General features: G+C 43.3%; 1 protein-coding gene across 42 annotated transcripts in view; it reads right to left on the bottom strand.

Annotated features, from left to right (window-relative positions):
* ERC1 (ELKS/RAB6-interacting/CAST family member 1) overlaps positions 1–22,652 on the bottom strand; it is a 525,728-nt gene that overhangs the window by 316,525 nt on the left and 186,551 nt on the right. For 22 of the 42 annotated variants that reach the window (XR_010598149.1, XR_010598152.1, XR_010598150.1 and 19 more), the window contains 4 exons: positions 22,266–22,403; positions 20,600–20,740; positions 19,200–19,340; positions 8,938–8,973 (listed from right to left, as the gene is read on the bottom strand). Coding sequence is in view for 35 of the 42 variants with exons in the window: in XM_005287982.5 (XP_005288039.1) it covers positions 8,938–8,973; positions 19,200–19,340; positions 20,600–20,740; positions 22,266–22,403 (456 nt within the window). In the remaining 7 variants the exon portion in view is untranslated. The remainder of the gene's footprint in view (positions 1–8,937; positions 8,974–19,199; positions 19,341–20,599; positions 20,741–22,265; positions 22,404–22,652) is intronic. The other 20 variants (XR_010598153.1, XR_010598155.1, XR_010598151.1 and 17 more) reach the window with 1 other exon arrangement.

The following is a 22,652-nucleotide window of genomic DNA, read 5'->3' as shown; positions in this document are numbered from 1 at the left end:
AACTAGGACAAGAAGTAATCAACTTAGTCAGCCCACAGGAGGGGAGATTTAGGTTAGATATCAGGAAAAATATTATAACTATAAGGATAGTTAAGTACGGGGTTACACCAAGAGAGGTTGTAGAATCCCCATAACTGAAGGTTTTTAAGAATAGGTTAGAAAACCACCTGTCAGGAATGGTCTAGGTGTACTTGAGCCTGCCTCAGCGTAGGAGTATGAACTAGATAATCTCTTGATGTTCCTTCAAGCTCTACTATTCTATAATTCTGTGAAATGTAAGAAAGTTGAAATTTCTATTGCCAAGTTAACCTGGCCATGTTGCACATTCTATGTATTTCTGGTATACCGTCTTTTCCTGCCGTTACATTGATTTTTTTAAATAAAAATAACTCTTCAATGTAGTATTTGAACACTGCACAATTCTCCAAGTATAGTGCTCCAATGTTCTCTCTAATATTTTCCATCCATGTATATAATGAATGTTGCTATGTGCAGCATCAATATCAAGGTAATGTGTGGATGTGCGCCACAGTACAAACAAAAAACCTAAATATATATTTTTAAACAGTTCATAGGTATGGAAGAAGAAGAAAGAATATTAAAACAAGGGATAATTAACAAGGAGCCCTGCTTAAGATGTTTATTTAATATGAAATCAAATAAAAAGAAAATTAACATTGCCCTTGGAGTACATGTATTTTATCATCCTAACAACTCAAGCTAGTAAACACACCAAAATTTGGCATAGTGAAAACAGCTATTTAAATAAAACAAAGGCATGGCCATTAAGTGTAAGCATAAAAAATATGTACCAGAGGCCCAATTTAATAACATACTCATAGATAACTAAGTCTTCATGGAAAGCTGCTCTCGAAAAATGAAGCATCTGCCAAAACACTAGCATGCTACATACTTTTGCAGTTCCCAAAACTATCCCTCTTGCATGCATATTATCTGCACACATAGCTCAGCTTTAAGATGCTATACAAATCTGAGTCAACTAGAAACAGTCAGGCTCTCATTGCAAATATTAATACAATATTTTTTGATACTGGAAAGGAAAGGAAAGGAAAGGGCAATCACTCAGGCTTATACAATTTCTATGGGATGTCAACTCTTAATTTGATTAATACTTCACACACATAGAAAAGCAAAACTAAGTAATAAAGCGACACAGACAGCAAACAAAACCACAAACAAACAAGTGACAACACTGAAAATATGAAGAGAAGTAAAACATCAAGTGGTTGGTTGAATATTTTAAATGAGTGTTTAGGACCCATGCTGTGCAAGTGCAACAGACCTTATAGAAACAGACAAAGTTAAAGTTCTCCTGGTTTCTCATTGTGTGTGTGAGTAGGCTCAAAAACTCAGAGTAGGCTTATTAAGTTTTTACAAGACACTTAAGTAAAGGGAGCACATTAACACACGGCTTTGGAGTTTGCAGACAGATCCCTGCTTAAAAGAGCTTGCAAATAAGGTCTTCATCATGCAAAACACCTAAGCACCAAACCTAGTGCTTGCTACTTATGAGTCAATGGGAGTTCTAAGAGCCAGAACTATACCAGATAGCAAAGATCTGGCCTTAACAGTTTCCAATAACTCTCTCTGCATGGGGTGCAGGCCACTTGCTGGAATCTTCTGCATCTCTCTCTCAATCAATTCCTTGCCATTGCAAGAGCCTCAAGAAGTGGTGCACCTCAGGGCTTGTTTACACTTGAAACACTGCAGCTGCATTGCTGTAGTGCTTCAGTGTGGACACTACCTAGGCCCACGGAGGGGTTCTCCCATCAGCGTAGGTAATCCACCTCCCTGAGAGTAATTCTTCCATTGATCGAGCGCTGTCTACATTAGAAGTTAGATTGGCTTAACTAGAAAGCTGAGGGCTGTGTATTTTTCACACCCCTCAGTGACATAGATGGGTGAAATTAACCTTTTAGTGTAGACCTGACCTCAGTCCCTATCTGTGACGTAACAGTTTAGTTTCCTGCAGGCTGTAATACTTTGGTCTAATTTCAGCTGATGGGTTTTGTGTGTGCGTACTGGGTGGTGTTGATGGCCTGTGATATACAGGAGATCAGATTAGATGATCTGGTGGTCTCTTCTGGCCTTAAACTCTATGACTATTAGCAAGGTTGGAACCTTTAGATCCACTATGCAGATCTCTGCCACTTGAGCTAACTAACAGCTGTACTAGGCTGTCATCCTTTATGTGGACCAATTCAAGAGGAAGATGAGAGTTTCATAGATACTTTCAAGTGAGTTTCATAGATACTTGCTGACATCAGAGGAATTATGAGACTCGGGAATCTTGAATTCTGTTACAAGCTCTGGAGAGAAATGGGCTCTATGGAGCGCAGAGTCCTTTGCCCATTCCCTGATGCAAGACCTCTTCTGTACCATCACCTTGAACCTGCTGTTTCTCCAGTCCTGTATCTCTTCCCCACTCCTGACTCCTCCTCCCAGTCCCCTGCTCTTCATCCAGTCACTCTCAGTCTCCATTGCTTAGGTTCCTCATCCAAATTCAAGTCTTCTTGCTCAGTCAGTCCTAATCTTGCCCAACTACACTCCCCCCACTCCAAACCTCTCCACCACCCTCCCAGTCCCAATCACCTTCCCAGTAGCTGCTAAAATCTAAAAAGTCTCTACTGAGCATGTGCAAACTGTGATTTTTCAAAAGCTGATAACAAGGCCAAATTTGAGTGGATAAATACAGGGCTGACAAGGCAGATTCTTAACACAAAGGCCGACCCTCTGCCAAATTTCAAGTCCCTGCTCCAAAAGCATAGGATCACCTAAGCTTTTAAAAGAAAAGGTTGCCAGAATTTTTTTTAACATGGGCAAAACAATGTATATTTTTTCCAATCTTCATTTTGGAAAATACTGAACTGTTTTGGCTGAAATTTTCCAAAACCAAATTCAGTTGTATAACATACTACCTTTGGGAAAGAAATGTTACCTCTTATGAAATAACTTTATCCTTCACATTTTATATTCATTATCTTATATATAAAAAATACCTGGGCAGCACCATATTAGGCAACAGAGACCTCAAGTAGGAAATGACATGAAGGACAGGAAAGACACCGCAACATTGACTAAACAATGTAAGTAAATCAAAGATATACAGCATCAGAACAAAACCAAGAATTTTCAATTCAAACGTAATATTGGTGTTAACATACAGCTATGAGAGCTGGAGATCTACTAAAATATTAGACAACAAACTAGATGCCTTCAAAAATAAAGTGCCTATGAAAGATTCTGAATATTGATTAAAAAGACTATCACCAACAAACAAAAAAAAGATATGAGAATTCACCAACCAGCAGCTTGTTTCCATCAGAATCATAAGGAAGCATTTGACATATATGGGGCATGCACTCTCTATGCCAACAGACTCCAACATGAAGCTGTCAAGTGGAAACCAGCTGGTGTGAAGAAATGAGGGCATCCAAGAAAAACCATAAGAAGCACCCTTAGCATGGAAGGCAGAATAGTTGATCTCCACACCACACAGCAAATGGAAGCATCAGCAAATGACAAAGAGGAATCGAAGAGACTGGTTTCCACTCTGCATGCTGACACTAGCGCAGGAAGGATATGAAAAAAAATTCTCTTTTGGGAAATATTTTATTATGAATTTCCTGATCTTTGTGCAAGGAACATGTCAGAATATTTCATTAATGTCTATTATTTGCATATAGTATAAATTTTAATAAATGTATTGAATGGGAGTTTTGTACTCCAAGTAGCTTAACAATTGTTAATATCTCCACTGATCTCTCCAGAATTCCCCACACTCCTCTTTCTCCAAGTCTGAACATGTGAGAAAAACCTCCTTTTTCCAGATTTACTACTTGTTTTTACTATCCAGTGCATTCTTAATAGGGAGGATGACAGAAAAACTATGCCTCATAAAATGGTTAGTTACTATAACACTCTGTGCCCCAAAGAGACATTCTGCACCCCATATTCACCATTGGGATAGAAGTATGATATCTTTTGTAAAAAGTATACTTTGTGAGGTATCATTTTAAAAGTCTTAATCTGTTAAACATTAATATCCTGTTAAGTTGTATGTGTTATCATTGTATATGAAGTTTCGCTATGCATGTGCCATTGAAACATGTTGTGAGTTTGGGAACACCCACAAGCAGCCTTTCAGGTACAACAATAAAAAGGCCAAACAACGTTGATGGCTCATTGAGGAGAATACAAACACTCAAAAGGATTACTCCAGGAACTGTGTACAATGGAAACCTCTCAGAGATAGCACATACTCAAGGGAGACTATTTGACTCATGTCACAGCAAATGATCTTTCCAGCAAGTTGGAAGATATAAAAGGGGGAAGTGACATCATGACTTGGCCTGGTTAGAGCAGGAGTCAAGAATCAGATACCTGGAGATCAGAGGCTGAGACAGGCCAGAGGGCAAACCAGGCATCAGGTGTCAGGAGGAGGCAGGCTCAGATTATCAGGAGACCAGCAGCACTGTGCAGATTGTGAAGGAGTAACAGTCCTGAACAGGGAGAACGCAGCTGCATGGGCAGCTTTCTGTTTCTGTACTTGGCTTAAATAGAGGCTGGGGACCAATCAGGACCCCCAGGGTTCCAGCAATCAGATCCCAGGACTGGAGTTCTCTGTTGGAGTTCAGCTACTCTTCTTGCAGCTGTTAGCTGGTCAGTGGTTGGCAGGCTGGGACTGCCTAACTTTTAAGAGGCCTGTGGACCTAGGTTCAAGACATGTAGTTCCTGACAAAGGGTGACCATCCTGAACTGGGAACAGAAGCCTTTCTCCTTGTGTTGGTAAGGAATCTCTTCTATCACTCCCAGTTCCCAAAGAGACTATACTTCTTGAAGTAATAGAGTCTTATGAGATAGGGGCCTGAAAAGGGATGGAGAAAATGGGGTTGGGAAGAGGGAGGCAGGTGAATTGGATAATATATCCCTCTTTTAATGTGCTGAGCCACATTTGCCAGATGTGATGTTTGCCCAAGCACAGTGGAAGACTAATAGGCACGTTTCACAGGTAGGAGATATGGTCAGCAAATTAGTCAAAATGACTGCCTGGAGACTGCAGCTGTCTGGTGAGAAGGGTCTCCCGTAGACAAAGGCAGCTGGCAAGATCAAGGAGGTCTTAACCTTCTCTTAGAAGAATGTGGCCTAAACTGTTTCCTCTGTTTTGTTGGAAAATAGTTTAGGCCCTTTGAAGGGTAAATCTTCTGTTGTATTTTGCAGCTCCTTTGGAAGAGCTGCAAGGAAGAGCACCTCATGGAAATCGCAGTGGCCATGGAACACGAGGCCCTATCAGAGATGTCAATATCTGCTTCAACTGGTTTGTTTCTCTTAGTGTGACTATTTCTCACCAGACTTGTGCCTTGAATCAAGGGCAGTTGGAGGGGTGCTCCTTGTGAATTTTGAATCTGTTACATTGTGGTTGGGGATTGGATCCGATGCAGGATGCATTGCTTCTTTCGTGAGGTGAACTTTGAGGCAGAAATCCCTCTGCTTTTTTATTTCTGGTGCAGGAGGAGTCACAAATAAGGCATTTGTCCCTCGCATGACCTCATCAAGTTATTAGCTAACCAAGTATCTCAAATAGGTGATTAAGAGAAAGCAGAAAGCCTACAAGGAATGGAAGATGTGAGTGATCAGCAAGGAAAGCTACCTCTTGGAGTTCAGGAAGTGTAGGGATCAAGTGAGAACTGCCAAAAGCCAAGCAGAGATGGACCTTGCAAAGTGAATTAAAATCAATCGTAGAAGGTTTTATAGCCATATAAATAAGAAGAAAACAAGGAAAGAAGTGGGACCACTAAGCCCTGAGAATGGAGTGGAGATTAAAGATTATTTAGGCATGGCCCAACACCTAAACAAATACTTAGCCTCAGTTTTTAATGAGGCTAATAAACAGCTTAGGGGTAATGGCAGGATGGTTAATGGGAATATTAAAGAATATTAAAGGAACAGGCACATGAAATTGCAAGCCCAAAAGCAAAGATTTGTAATGAATCTGTAAACTTGGGGGTCATACTGTATGACTGGATAATTGCTAATATAGTTCCTATTTTTAAGAGGGAAAAAGATGATTCAGAAAAACTACAGGCCTGTTAGTTTGACCTCAATTGTATGCAAGGTCTTGGAACAAATTTTGAAAGAGAAAGTAGTTAAGGACATAAAGGTGAACAGTAATGGGTATAAAATACAACATGGCTACCTTGGCAGTTATCCCCCTATTTGTGTGATGAATTAATAAAGAATGCATGATTTTGAAACAATGACTTTATTGCCTCTGAAAGCGGTGATCGAAGGGAGGAGGGAGGTTGGCTTACAAGGAAGTAGAGTGAACCAAGGGGGCGGGTTTTCATCACGGAGAAACAAACAGAACCGTCACACCATAGCCTGGCCAGTCATGAAACTGGTTTTCAAAGCTTCTCTGAAGTGCAGCGCGCCTTGCTGTGCTCTTCTAATCGCCCTGGTGTCTGGCTGCATGTAATCAGTGTCCAGGCGATTTGCCTCAACCTCCCACCCCCTCATAAACATCTGCCCCTTACTCTCACAGAGATTGTGGAGCACACAGCAAGCAGCAATAACAATTGGAATACTGGTTTTGCGGAGGTCTAATCCAGTCAGTAAACTGCGCCAGTGCGCTTTTAAATGTCCAAATGCACATTCTACCATCATTCTGCACTTGCTCAGCCTATAGTTGAACAGCTCCTTACTACTGTCCAGCGTGCCTGTCTATGGCTTCATGAGCCATGGCATTACGGGGTAGGCTGGGTCCCCAAGGATAACTATAGGCATTTCAACATCCCCAACAGTTATTTTCTGGTCTGGGAAGTAAGTCCCTTTCTGTAGCTGTTCAAACGGACCAGAGTTCCTGAAGATGCGAGCGTCATGTACCTTTCCCGGCCATCCCACGTTGATGTCGCTGAAACGTCCCTTGTGATCCATCAGTGCTTGCAGCACCATTGAAAAGTACCCCTTGTGGTTTATGTGCTGGCTGCCAAGGTGGTCCGGTCCCAAGATAGGGATATGCGTTCCGTCTATCGCCCCACCACAGTTAGGGAATCCCATTGCAGCAAAGCCATCCACTATGACATGCACATTTCCCAGAGTCACTACCCTTGATAGCAGCAGCTCAGTGACTGCGTTGGCTACTTGGATAACAGCAGCCCCCACGGTAGATTTATTCACTCCAAATTGATTCCTGACTGACCGGTAGCTGTCTGGCGTTGCAAAATTCCAGAGAGCTATCGCCACTCGCTTCTCAACTGTGAGGGCTGCTCTCATCTTGGTATTCTTGCACTTCAGAGCAGGGGAAAGCAAGTCACAAAGTTCCATGAAAGTGCCCTTATGCATGCAAAAGTTTCACAGCCACTGAGAATCATTCCAGACTTGCAACACTATGCGGTCCCACCAGTCTGTGCTTGTTTCCCGGGCCCAGAATCGGCGTTCCACAGCACGAACCTGCCCCATTACCACCATGATGTCCAAATTGCCAGGGTCCATGCTTTGAGAGAAGTCTGTGTCCATGTCCTCATCACTATCGTGATCACGCTGTCGTCGCCTCCTCACCTGCTTCTGCAGGTACTGCACATACTGCAGGATAATGTGCAAGGTGTTTACAATGCTCACAACAGCAGCGGTGAGCTGATCGGGCTCCATGCTTGCCGTGGTATGGCGTCTGCAGGAGAGCAGAGTTGCAGCGGAAGCGGTGCATGACGACGGATACCACGAGTCTAGATATTTATACCGAACGACGAGAGGACGTGCAAGGTGGATTCATGGCACCAGGAGAGCAGAGTTGCAGAGGAAGCGGTGGATGACTGAGCTCATTTGCTGTATTGAGCTCAGTCATCATTTACTCAATTGAGACTGAGCTCATTTACAACAGCAGGAGAGCAGAGTTGCAGTGGAAGCGGTGGAGGACGATGGTTTGCAGACCTACTGCACCGTCTGCTGCCAGCAGCACCCAGGACACAACAGCAGCGGTGACGGTGAGCTGAGCTAAGTGGGCTCCATGCTTGCTGTGGTATGGCGTCTGCACGGAAAAAAGGTGCAAAACAATTGTCTGCCATTGCTTTCACAGAGGGAGGGGTGACCGACAACAACATGTACCCAAAACCACCCGCGACAATGTTTTTGCCCCATCAGGTATTGGGAGCTTAACCCAGAATTCCAATGGGCGGAAGAGACTGCGGGAACTGTGGGATAGCTACCCACAGTGCACCACTCCGTGAGTCGATGCTAGCCACGGTATTGAGGACGCACGCCACCGACCTACTGCGCTTAGCGGGGACATACACCATCGACTGTATAAAATTGCTTTCTAAAGATCGACTTCTATAAATTCGACCTAATTTCCTAGTGTAGACATACCCCTACTAACCTCAAGCAGAGGGCTTCCATAATTGAGTCCACAGCTAAACCAGCATAGCATCAGCAGGAACAATGGTTATCCAAGTACTTTAGCAACCTACCTCCTTACTGTAACTTAATCAGCATCTTTCAATGCACTGATGTGAGTGATTAACCAGAATGCTTTTTTGCACAAGAGGCCTATTCTATTCTATTGCAATCTTGCTGTGACAATGCACAGACAGTAAAGGTGATAGAAATGCTACAGGATGCCACAAGCAACTGACATGAAGAGAAAGGAAAGAGTTGCACTACATCAAACTGCCCAAATAGAAAGTGAAGCTAAGCAAAAGTAGCAAAACAAGTACAAGCATCTCTGAAGGCTATTTTGAGCACAGCTACTCAGGCATTTGAAATCCCCTTCTCCCACCCTTATTTTCTATACACATTCCCAAAATATCTCACCAAAAATTGTGTGTGTTGATCCAGGAATATGAAGGCACAAGTGAATATTCATGCAACACATAAAAAACAAATGGGGCTGGCAATGGCCCTCCTGTTTGCCAGGGCACTTACTGTCTTGGATGGATGGCTCAATAAAACTTCAGGATGCTAAAGGGGGAAAAATATAGGAAAAGAAGGGGGAAATTGGAAAAAAGGAAGAGTGTGAGAGAAAAAAGATGCAACAAGAAAACGATTTAAAGACAGATGTAAACACATTCATTTATTACAACACTTAAGATTGTGGTGTTTAGTAATAAATCCTAACAATTTTGAAATATTACAAAATTTGACCACTTAACCCTTGGCATTGTCAGAGCTCAAGGCTTTATCCTAATATTCACTCCCCGTCTCTTTCCAGCTGTTTCTACCCAACCCTCAAACACTTATGTCTTATGCTGCATTCAGGATTACTGATGACACATCAAATAGTTTAACCGATTGGGCAGGACTTTTATTTCTAATGTCTCATTTAAATCAATTATCAAATAGGTAAGTAGTTCAGGAAATTATCTTGAAGAATAACAAAGCAATGATGAACACAGTGGATGGAAAAGAAAAATTACAGAAAGCCTGATTTCCCTGGTAACCATTCTCTAGCTTTCTTTCCTGGGTTGCTGAACCGAGCACATTAGGCCTGTTTCTTTTTTAATAAATGAATCACTATTATTGAAACTGAATATTAATCAGCTGTGAATGAAATATAGCACTTTTCTTCTAATCTGTAAGATTTCTAGTAATGACAGGAAACTCTTTTTTCACAAAGAGAAAAGCCCTAGAGACCAAGCAGACTCAATTGAATCAGATCCTAGGAAACCCACAAATTGGATGAATACTTCACGAACTTATGGCTTCATATACGCTCTCTCCCTGGAAAGATATTACATCCTTTAACTGAAAGCAAGGACATCCTAGCAGAAAAGAATCTCAAGAATATGCCCAAGGCATTGACTTGCTAATTCTGGAGGGGATTTTCCTGCCACAGAGCCAGTGTTAGCATTCTCCTCTGGTGCAGAGCCTCTAAAACTGCTCTCTGGATGGGGAATTTTGCTACCAGCTGCTGCAGGATTCTTCTCTTCACCAAGGTCAGTGGGCCCCTTTCAAATAGAGTTATCTGAGAGCAGAAAAAGCTCTTGACTCAGTGGCTGTAGGCAGAGAAGATATGCACTGGCAACAACTGTAGGAGAGGATTTGCTCCTCCTTGGAGCTGATTCTATTGTTGTTAGGTCTCCCCAGGCAGACAAAAAGCACTTCATACTAGAGGAGAAAGGCAAGAGGGTAAGAGAAGCTGGAAAAGAGAACACTCAGAACTAAGAGGAAAAGATTATCACTTGAACAATCCCCCAGTAGGAGGGAGGCATATATATTTGAAAATGAAATTTTCCTAAAGGTGCTGTTGCAAAGCTCTGCAGAGGCAAACAATTCTGAGGAGAAACTTTTGGACCAGGGCCCCATATGGCTTATCACCTACCCTGACACTTCAGCTTCTTTCATCACAGCAAAAATGGAGACCCGGTCCATAAGCCTAACTCATTGGAATGCAAACTCAAGAGAGACCATGGTGCTCTTTCAACATTCAGAAGCTCCTGTACTACTTTCTCCTCCCACTTTTTTTTTTGTCCGTACTGTTGGCAAACAGCTCAACAGTTCTCAGTACAGGAGTGAATGACGGCAGAGGAACAGAGTGTTCAGAATACAGAGATCTGTATAGTCACAGGACCATTACTGAAAAATAAGGATACAGTGATTATGAAAATAGCTGCATTCAGATTGGCTAACTATTGTTATTACCCAGAAAGAGTACAAGAATCCAGACAAAATAGAGTAACTGTTAAGGAAACAAATAGAAACCATGAAAATCAGACTCTTAAAAGTCAGAGTTCAGGGGACTCCATAACTAGGAAAAAAATACAAGTGATGTCAATAACTTTGCAGCACTGCTCGCACTCTACTGACTGAGACTACTCCATTTTACTATAATGTTAAATACCTTCCACACCAGAAGTGGAAGCCTGTAGTGACTATGTTAATTTCTCAAAGGAGTACGTAAAGTTTAGAGATTAACAAAAGATTTCTCAAAAGGACTGACAAAGGATTAAACTCTTTCACCTGACGGCCCAACAGTTTCACCTTTGCTGCCATGGTCATGACTTTTAGGACACTATATTTCACCTTATTTGAAACTGTTTAAATTATGGACTGGAAACATAACTAAGGGAAACAATTCTGACAAGAGAGAGACCACTATTCAAACTGCAATTGGGTTGTGTTGAAAGGAGATTTCCTTGATCTGTGCAGTTTAGGAACTCCACAAGAAGAGAGAGACACTCATATAGAGTTCTCATGCAGCACAAGACCAGTGTGGCTTTAATCTCAGCAAAAGGTGGTGGAAAAAAGGGAACCACCACTGCCAGAGATGTCATTACAGATCTCGGTATCTTCTCTATGGAAATGTACCCGTATTTACTGAAATTCTTATTCCTATGCTATTGAAACGGTATCTCAGGACCTCACAATTTTATTAGTGACCACAAGAAGATCTCTCTCCCCTTCTCCAATTCAATTCTGTATTGAAAATTTTCTATGTAGTCTTTACCTGCAATACTAGCTAGCTATGATAATTAAAATAGTATCTTAGCTCCCAACACTAGCACAAGTTACTAAAGTGGTTTTAAATTTAGTTTTCAAATGTTTGTCAGTCAGAGCCGGTTTATGTATTTTTAATTTTTTTTACAGACACATAAAAGAGGCTAATCCACTCTAAAATGTCAAATTGTTTTAATGGCCACTTGAATGGCACTTTGGGGGGGGGGGGAGAGGCAATCTTAAAAACTTACTTTAAAAGGGTATTTTTTCACTTTTTTATAAAAGGCAAAAATGGATAAAATGGATTTTACTTAAATTATAAAGAATTTACCTCTGGGTTAAGACCAAACATGGAAAATTTCAGCAAGTTATGAGAAATAAGAGGGGGTATTAATTAAATATTTGGACATATCCATAACTATAATACGTACTATAGCAGTGCCTGCTAGCTATATCTTTTGAGCAACAATCAATGTTTATGACATGAATTTAGGGGCTGTGGAAGACTTTCATGTAAGGTTGCTCTTTCATACATTCACAGGGAAAGTTTCCCAATTACAGCTTTGGTAAGATTATACTTAAGCAGATCTAGGCACCTGACTGGAATCTCTTCTTTGATATAAGCATTCAGAACCTGCTGAGACAAAGGAAATGGGCCAGCTGCTAGGAACACCTTGAAGGAAAGGCAGAAATTCTTTTCACAGCATGAAAGGATGCAATGGCACAAGGAGAAACGATCACAGAGAACCCACAACAGAATCAGGAATTGAAAATAGCACCCAGAGAAGAAATTCATTCCAGACCTTGCTCAGTAGAACTAGAGACAACTTTGGGGGGCCTTTGCATAGTCAATAATTGCATGAGTGCCTCAGCATGCAGCAGGTCGTTAGAATACAGAGGGAGAGATATATCTGAGTTCATGGTGTACTCCTGGGGGAATTCTGCATCAAAAAATTAAAAATCCTGTGCACATTTTAAAATTCTGCAAAATTCTGCATATTTTGTCAAAATAACACAATATAATCACAGCATTTTCAATTATTCGCTGACAAGTATTTTTAAATACATTACCAAAATAATTGAAAATGGTGTGATTATATTGTTATTGTGTTACTTTATTCTGACTAATAAAATGTGCAGAATTTTGCAGAATTTTAAAATTTTGGTGCAGAATTCCCTCCGGAATACCAGGGTTCTGTGTGGTGCAATCTGGGTGCAGGCAGCTCAGTGCGGGGGGAATCTGAATGCATGGGGGGTTGGTGCGGGGTTCCAGGTGTAGGGGTAATGGGACTCCCCAGAGGAGTCCAGGTGAAGGTAGTTAGGGCTGTGGGAGGGAGCTGGGGGAGTGGGACTTGGTGAGGTGGGGGGTTAGGGTGCGAGGCTCGATGGGGCAGCGGTTTGGGGGGCTCGGTGGAGGAGTTCTAGGTGTGGGGAGCTCCTGATGCAAGGGAGGTTCGGGGGAGGGGTCACTGTAATGGGAGCTACTCCCCCTGTCTACCCAACCCCGTGCATCTAGACGCTCTCCCCCTCCTCAGCCAGCCCCCTTGCCATGCACATATACACACCCTGCGGTGCAGAGCTTCCTGCAGCCAGGGAAAGTTTCTAGGTGTTGATCTTACCCAGACCTGGCTGCACTATGCAGGGAAGAGAAGGGGGAACTCTGTCTCTGTCCTCCTCTCCCACCCAGATGGGACTCATGTTCCTGGGCAACGGGGGAATCCCCAGCCCCTCCTCCCCCCAGTGATTTACCTCTCCCCCGGCTGCCCGAACAGACATGCATGAACTGTTGGGGAGGGGTGAGTGAGCACTGGTGAAGCTTCTTTTTGCTTCCCCACAGAAACCATTTTCTGCGGGAAGTAAAGAGAATCTGTGGGGGCTGGGGGCATTTTTCTGCTACACCGCAATGGCACGAAATTCCCCCAGGAATAATAGTGGAAGGGTATGACACAGCACACATTAACAGGCAATGACAGATTTTAATATTTTACCTGCACATTCCAAAAGTTTACCCACCCCTTTAGTTCAGCCTCCCCACCACCAAATTTTCTTCTCTTGTCCAGTTCCTTCCTCTGCTTAGTCCCTTTCCTTCAGGATACAATTAATAAACAACTGCCCTATGTATACAGGAAAGAATTATTACCATTGTAACAGAATGGAAAGTCACAGATTTTCTTCAATTTGAAGATGAATATATATTTGCCTGTATGTGCAATAAATTAAATTAATGCTCCCTATTTGTTCCTCAGAAACAAGTAGCTATCATAGTTCAGTTCACCCTTTGCAGATTTTGAATGCAATTGACATTTGAATTATTTTCCTATTCTTAACCCTCAGGAAAAGGATCAGAGATGAACTGATTTTCTTGATAATTTACTGAAAATGAGAATGGATTATTTAAAAAATATCTAGCTTCTGATCTGACTCGATGTCTCCTTGTATCATTCTTAGCTACCTTTTACGTAGACTTTCCTATCCAGCATAGAGATCTCTAAAATGGAGAGAGTGAGCACAATCAATTCCCAAGGGAATTAAAGAGAGGTACTGTCATGGCACTGCAAAGTAACAATCTTCATCTTTTAGCTAAGTGTTTCACTGGAGTTAAGCAACTTCCTTTACTCTTTCCATCCAAGTGAAGTGCCCTAGTATATGCTGAGAGTGTAATTTCGGTAGGCACACTGCAGTACAAAGTAATACATTCCCAACCACTTCATCTGCATAACTTAATTCTCACCATCTTTTTTTCAGTAAGAATAGCTTTATTTCATGCATGCTCATCCAGTCAGCAATACTACTGCATAAGTAGTGTGTTGTAACTCTAACTTCTCCATTACTGCTGTCTCTTTAGACATTAAACAACAATTACTAAACTTCCATAACTGTTGTTCTTCAGGATGTTTTGCTCATGTCCATTTCAATGTAGATATGCGCATGCCACATGCACCGCCGCCAGAAAGGTTTTTCCCTCAGTGGTATCCGTCATGTCAGCTCTGGTGCCCCCTGGAGTCACACCCTCATAGCACTGCTATATAGGGTCCTGCCGCCCCGCTGCCCTCTCAGTTCCTTCTTGCCGGTTAACTCCGACAGAGAGGTAAGGAGAATGGGTTTTGGAATGGACATGAGCAACATCTCGAAGAACAGTTACAGAAGGTTAACAACCGTTCTTTCTTCTTTGAGTGCTTGCTCATGTCCATTCCAATGTAGATGACTCCCAAGCAGATGCAGTAGGAAGGTCCAGAGTTCAAGGACAAGCAGACTTTAGCATGGCTCTGCCAAATCCAGCATTGTCTCTGGCCTGCTGAGTGACAGCATAGTGAGTTGCAAAAGTGTGGACCGAAGACCAAGTTGTGCTCTACAGATACCCTCGATTGGAACTTGTGCCACAAATGCAGTTTAAGATGTTTGCGCCCTTGTGGTATGTGCTGTCAGGGCTGGAGCAGGCACTTTCGCCAGATTGTAACTGCACATGCTACAAGAGGTGATCCACGATGAAATTCTCTGGGCTGAGACTAAGAGCCTTTCATCCTGTCTACCACCACCATCACCATGAAATGCTAAGTAGTCTTCGTAAATGATTTAATCCTTTCTAAGAAGACGACAAAAGCCCACCTGAAATCTAGTGAATGGAGCCTCTGTTCCTGCCTGTTGGCACGCAGCTTTGGGTAGAAAATCGGAAGAAAAACATCCTGGTTATTGTGGAATTGCAACACTACCTTTGGGAGGAAGACTGAGTGAGGGCGCAGTTGGACCTTGTCCCTGAAGAAGACTGCGTAGGGGGGTTCCGAAGTAAGGGCCCTTGGCCTTCTGGCCAAGTTAATGGCCACCAAGAAGGCCACCTTCCACGACAAGTAGAATAGAAAGCATGTTACCAAGAGTTCGAATGGAGGACCTGTGAGCCTTGACAATACCAGATTGAGGTCCCAGGGCGGGATCGGCTGTCTGTCCAGCCCCTCAAGAAAACGACTACAGAGCAAGTTTGCAAAGATGGATCTGCCATTCACCCATGGGTGAAAAGCCGAAATTGCGACCAGGTGGACCCTAATTGAAGACACCAATAGCCCTTGCTGCTTCAGGTGCATCAGACAGTCCAGAATACGTGGTACTGATGCTTGCATGGGCAAGACCCCTTTCTGCACTGACCAGGCCGAGAATCTTTTCCACTTTGCCAGGTACGTGGCCCTAGTGGATGTCTTTCTGTTCCCTAGAACTTCTCAAACCAGACCTGAGGATGCTAGCTCCAAGGGGTTCAGTTTCCAGGCAATGAGACGGAGGGACTCAAGCTTTGGGTGATGTAGAAGTCTGTGATCCTGTGAGCTGAGATCCGGAAGCAAAGGTAGGGTGATTGGTGTTTCCACTAACAGGTCGAGAAGGTGGTGAACCAATGTTGGTGAGGCCAGGCCAGGGCTACCAGGATCAGTTTCATTCCTTCCTCTCTGATCTTCAGCAGAACCTTCCATTGAGAGGCATGGGGGGAGGGGGAATACATAGTAGAGATGGCTTCTCCAAGGGAGGAGAAACACGTACATGAGGGAGCCTGGGCTGTGATTCTGCAAGGAACAGAACAGCAGACACTTCGTTGTGTCTGGTCACGAACAAGTCTATCCAGGGAGTTCCCCACCTCTGGAAAATGTCCTTCACGAGGTCTGGGCAGATAGACCATTTGTGACTAGAGAATGATCTGCTGAGGTGATCCACTACCTCAGGTGTTCTCAAACTTCATTGCACCGCGACCCCCTTCTGACAGCACAAATTACTACACGACCCCAGGAGGGATGACCAAAGTCTGAGCCACAACTGCCGCCACGCACTTTGTGAAAACACGAAGGGCTGCTGACAGGCTGAATGGAAGTACAGTAAATTGGTAGTATACTTGGTTCACAATAAATGGGAGGAATCTTCTGTGGCCTTGGAAGATTGAAATATGGAAGTAGGCGTCCTTCAAGTTGAGGGTGGCATACCCGTCCCCTGGATCCAGAGAGGGGATAATGGAGGCCAAGGAGATGGTGCAGAACTTCAGCTTCTTCTGAATCTGTTGTGGTTTCGCAGGTCCAAGATGGGTCTGAGACCGCCGTAGGCCTTCGGGATTAGGAAATAAGTGTAGTAAACCACCATGCTCCTTAGTTCCGGAGAAAACCTCCTCTACCATTCCCACTTGCGTTTGCACTTCCTGGAGTAGAAGCTGCTCTTGAGAGGGTCCCTGAAGAGGGATGGGGAGGGAGGGTGGGAAAGAGGGGAAGAACTGTACTGCAGGGTGTATCCCAGTCTCATTGTGCATAGCACACAACAGTCTGAGGTGATATAGGCCCACACCTGTTAGAAGTGGGACAGCCAATTCACAATATTTGGGGAGGGTGGATCCAGACATTGTCTCAAGAGTGCCTGTTGGTTGGTAATTCGAAGTTGGAGGCCCCCCTGCCCTGCGGAGTAGATCTTTCTGCCAAAGAGATCAAACTCCTTGATGTCCTTGGCCTTAGGAGGAGGCCCTTGCTGTACCCACCTCTCTCATTTGTTTGCCGCTGATACCACTAGCGATCCCTGGAGGAGGATGGGTGTATAAATATTCAAATCCCTTTGGAGACGCAAAATATTTTTTCTCCACTGTCTTTTCCGTGGGTTGTAAGGAGTCTGCCACAGGGCCTTAATGGGTTCCAGAATGGCACCGTTCAGAGGCAATGCCACTCATGATGGGCCCGAAAGGGCCAAGACATCCACCAGGGAATGGGAGGCTTCTGAGATTTCCTCCACTTGGATTCCCAGGTTCTGGGCTACTCTCCTGAGGAACTCCTGGTGTTCCCTCTGGTCATCCTGAGTGGACGCAACTGAAGTGCTCACTACCATCTCATCGGGGAGGAGGAAGTTATGATGGTTACAGGGCCTTGTTCCTGTCCTTCAGCACCTGGTTCGTTTCCTGGCTCAGTACAAGGTCCTGATCCCTGTACTGAGGGAGCTCTACCCTCTTACGCGATGGAGTACAATCTCCGTGACTGAGACCCTTGGACTGGATGGAAAGTCCAGGGATTCCATAAAGGCTATTGCACTGTGCTGGCCAGGCCACTGGTGGGAACCTTGGGCTCATATCAGCCGTCAGGTATCGGCAGTCAGACCAGTGCCAGCTCCTGCAGGAGGTGTAGGAATCCACCTCAGAGTCTGACTGCGAGGAGTCATTCCTCTGTGACCACAGAAGAGAAATACTGGTTGGTGCCAGAGAGCGGTGCTCGGACGGGGGTGATGGGTGCTGTGCCATCATCACCGGTTTTCCCTTCAATAGCACCCGGGGCCTCGGTGCCATAGCTGCTCTCGTTTCAGATGCCGATTCATGCCTGGTGTGGGATGGCGGTACAGGGAGGACAGTAGCTCCCTTGCTGCCTCAAATGCCTCTGGCGTGGATGGAAGCTCTAGAGCTGCACTCCGATGGCTCTACCTTGGAGGAGAGTTCAACAGTACCAGACTCGATGGGTCCCTTCCCTGGGCCAAAGGCAACGGTACTAGGCTGGCAGCGATTGAATCTGAATGGCCCAGCACGGGTCTCACTCTGCTAGTTTCACGAGTCTTGGAGTTGAGGATGCCTCCAGTTAATTTTTCTTTGCTTCTCCTGTGGCCCTAGTGACTGAGATCGGTGCCAGGTGTCCCTGTGAGGCATAGACCTCCTCTGCACCAGAGAACCCCGATGGTTTCGAGAGTCCTGGCACGCAGACATGGAGTCCTTCCTCAGTGCTGAAGAGGCTGAGCTATGCTGCCTGTCTCTCACCAAGGAAGAGGTGCTCAGTGCTGAGTCAGCATGATTTGGCTCTGAGGCGGGACAGAGAGCCATCTCCATAAGGAGGAACTTGAGTCTCTGGTCCCATCCTTTTTGGTACAAAGTTTGAACCCTTTACAAATCCTGCAGCGCTCCCGCAGGTGAGACTCCTCCAATCACTTAAGGCAAGCAGCGTGGGGGGGGTCACTAATTGGCATGGGCTTATGGCAAGCCTCACACAACTGAAACCCCGGAGACTGAGGCATGTCTTGGTGCCGGGGAAACCCCGATGAGCGGGATCCGACTCTATTAACTACTAACTAACACTAACACTGTACAACTAACCACTATCTATTAATTATACACAGGGAAAAGAAACCAAAGTCCACTGAGGAGAATACTTGTGCAAATACAAGTATGAGTAGAAGTTCCAGTGATTGTCATGGGTGGTAAGAAGGAACTGGGGGGCAGCAGGTCAGCAGGACCCTATATAATGGCACTGAGGTCGTGATTCCAGGGGGCACCAAAGCCTACCCAATGGATATCACTGACGGAAAAACTTTCTGGAAGCTGTGCACACAGTGTGCACACACCTACTATTGGAATGGACATGAACAAGCATTCGAAGAAGAATCTGTATAACCAATCCCATAGGGCTCTCAGCTATATTAAATGTTTCCCCAATAATCATTATTGGTACATTGATATAGTATCTGAAGGTGGTAGGCTGGGTTTATAGACAGAACGGAAGTAGAAAGCAAATAGGTGAGGTCCTGCAGGACTACTGGAATACAGCTGTCCCACTGTAGGGGGTATAAGAAGCAGCCCAGGCTACTGATAAAAGAATCCAACAATCCCACCTTGGTATCTCAATACTTTGTTGACACTAACCAAAATAATTGTGTTTGCTTCATTTTGTACAGTAGAAAAAGGAACAATGGCAAAGATGAGACTGTTTAACACTGCACTAGAGTTTCCTATATGCATGTAAATCAGGGAAGTAAGTATGAAATTTTACCTTCTTCAGCTGAGTTTCCATTTTCAGACACTCCTCCTTCTTCTGCTCCAATGCAATTTCCAGTGTCTTGAGCCTGGAATCCTTCTTCAGTCCTGAAGAAGCCAGCGATGAGGCATGTTCCTTCAAATCCAACAGGGAAGCCTAAAACAAGCAAGCGGAACACAACTGCTATTGGGTAAATGATCATTAGGCACAATACCACAACTTTAAATTTCCTTTTTGTCTTTGTTTTCCTGCCACTTCCACACAATGTTCTGGTTCCCGCTTTGGAAAATAACCTAGGACAGCTTGGTTCAGTTCAGATTCTCAGGGTAAAGAAAAAAAAAAAGTCAAAATTCCCTTAAAATTCAGTTGCAATGACATGACTGAATTTTTTTTTTTAATGGAATTATTATTTTCGTAGTAGTGGTATTTAAACAAATCACCACCCGCCTTTAAGGGATTCAACCACGGTATTATAAATTAGATGATGTTCATGTTTTTACTGTGGTAGCACTTAGAGTGTGGAATTCACTAACCCCATCCTACTTTCTCCATAATTCGCAACTTTTCATATATATATGAACACACACACACACATATATATATATATATATATATATATATATATATATATATATATACACACACACACACACACAATTGCATGGTTTAATTGCAGTAATTGGGGTTTTAAAATAAAATTGTAAGTAGATTTGAGTGTATAACCCCTGGAGATGAATGGAGGAAATTTATACTTCTACTAGTGAAATTATATTAATTACTCTGGCTGTACAGACATGACACAGCAGTCCATTTTATCAACAGCAAGATGGCTCTTCACATCCACAAGGGCTAGAAATACAACTTGCATAAAGTTGCAGAAGATACTGCAAAATCTATAGGAAGAACCTTTATCTGTGAATTTTCCACACACAGGTTTTAGCTGCTTGTGCTCTTTACCCCATGTGCTTAATGAGAAGATAGCATATATGTTGCAGTGAGCTGGGAAGATGCTATTCGTCCTGTCTACTGATTGTAGTTTCACATGTCACTGATCTGCAGCACTTCTAAAGCATAGCATCAATAAATCCGTCCTCTTTCTCCCATTTTCTTCGGTATACTTAATAGACACTAACTAGCTCTATTCCAGAATTACTGAGATCCAGATAAGTGCTGCCAACAACTTTACCAACTCCCAACTTCACTGGGAATGCCAATGATCAAACCACATCATTTAATGGGACAACGTGATGAGCCACACCAAAAGATCTGACACATGTACCCATTGAAATGTGCTACACAAGTGTATCTTCAGTGCATAAACATGTTGCAGAATCAAGTCTATAGAACATACTCTCCCCCCCAAACACCCCCCTTCACAATAAACAACAGAGTAGGTTAATTTTGCTAGTGTTAACCTCTTTCTCAGAGAGATCTCCTTGCAAGAGGCTGACTTTTTCTTTCAGGTCCTTAAGATCTTTTTTATAGTTGTCAATCTCCTCTTGTTTTTCTCGCTCGTCCCTGTCCCGTTGCTCCTTCAGGCGCTCAATAGTCCGCTCCTGACAAAAGAACACAGTACCCTGTGATGAAAATTCCTTTGAATCAGCTTAACAGGTAACATTTTTGCTTATTTCTGAGAAGACATCATACCACATCTCTGCTTATTAGTTTAAGGGGAGAAAGTGTGCAGAGTATTGCTGGTTGTCTCTACTCTCCTCCAACAGACCTCAGGAGGGAAGAAAATATCATGAAACTTCTCTTGTTTCATGATTAAGAAGTCCCAGGCTGCTTGTTACTGCAAACTCTCCAATCACCGCATGTCTAATAATATTATTACAGTATTATCTCATTTATCCAGCTGCTAACTAAACAAAGTTCAGTCAGGTCACCTGGCAGCAAGAAGCACCATGCATTGCACTCTTACTTATTCAAATCCTATTTTTCCAAAGTTTGCATCCAAAGGGATGCAATATACAAGATGTGAGACATGAAACCAATGTGGGGATGGGATTGGCAATAAAAACAATTCTTCTGTATACCAAGCGTCAACAGATGCTCATCAAGCTTAAAAGCTGATGTGATGTGAGTGTATTCTATTTATAAAACAAGTCCCAACTGCAAGCAAGCACACCAACAAAGCTTTGTATTCAGAGTCTGACAGACTGAGGGAGCCATGGCCCTCTCCCTGAAGGAACTGAGACAAAATATGCACTAATGCTAAAGAGATCCCCTTTAGGAACAGAACAGACCCAGCTGTTCCCTCAGTCAACAATCCCCTGCTACGAAAGAATGAAAAATGCAATGAGAACAACAGGACAGCAAAAAAAGGAGAGTGGGTTGTAGTTACATCAGGATCACTGAGTTCTGTGTGATTTAGTTTTGAGAACCAAAAATATAAGCTTCAGATGGTGAACTTAAAAACAAAAACAAAAAAACCAAACCTACGAAACATATGAGAGAAGAAAAAATAAAAATAAGATATCAGCCTGACCTGAAAAGGTGAAGAATCCAGGGTCTGTCACCTAGAATGTGCCTTCCAGCAGCAGTGCTAAAGATGCACCGCAGAAAAAGAGGACAGCTCAAGCAATACTCCACAAAGGTCTATACAATATTAGCACACTATAAGAAGCAGCAATTCTTTTCATACAGAGTTATATGATGGACCTAATTAGTGGGGTAGCAGCTTGAGACGTAACTCCCTACAACAAGCCATTGTAAAGACTTAATGCTACAGAATGCCCTCTCCCCAAGTCCTATCCCTAGCATATGTATTGAGAACTGTACTGCTGCCTTCATTCAGATTAGACCTGTCAACAGCACATGGCTGGCTAGTCAAAATATCCTAAAATGTCTTTTAGTGAGAAATCCATTATGCCTAACGGCAGCTGCTCTGCCTGGATCAACACCATCCAGATGGAGACCTTTACTCCCACAGCTCCTAGGGAACAGTAAATGTCCAGCTACACTATAAAGGTATCTCTTCTGTTACCTAGAATTCAAGGCAGTGCCAAAGAAGTTTGGATTTACAGAGATGATTAGCAGAATGAATTTTGGATTTAAAGGACTTGTGCCCTTTACACTCACTTTCTCTGCAAGTGCTTCTTCCAGTGTGGTCAAGGCAGTGTCAGTGTTGGTGGTGTCAGCCTGCAGGGATTTTACTCGATCCTTCAAACTGCTCATCTGTTTTTCCTTGTCTCTTAACTGTTCCTGGAGATTTTCAATCTTAATTAAGAAAAGACAATTAAGAAGAGTATGAATGAACAAGTTTAATGGTATATAAAGCTTTATACATATAATATGTTCCTACAAGAAATATACAGCTGTTAAAACAGCAACATGAGTATTCAGTGTTTAGCAAAGGAAAATACAGTTTCTAAGTCACATGCAGGGATTTATCGCCTAGAATCCTATATCAAAACAGAAAATACAGTCAATGGTAAAGAATATGATTCAAGAATTAGAGGACAAGAA

The sequence above is a fragment of the Chrysemys picta genome, chromosome 1, assembly GCF_011386835.1.
Source record: "Chrysemys picta bellii isolate R12L10 chromosome 1, ASM1138683v2, whole genome shotgun sequence".
Classification (NCBI taxonomy): Eukaryota; Metazoa; Chordata; order Testudines; family Emydidae; genus Chrysemys; species Chrysemys picta.
This window is presented reverse-complemented; position numbering and strand designations above follow the sequence as displayed.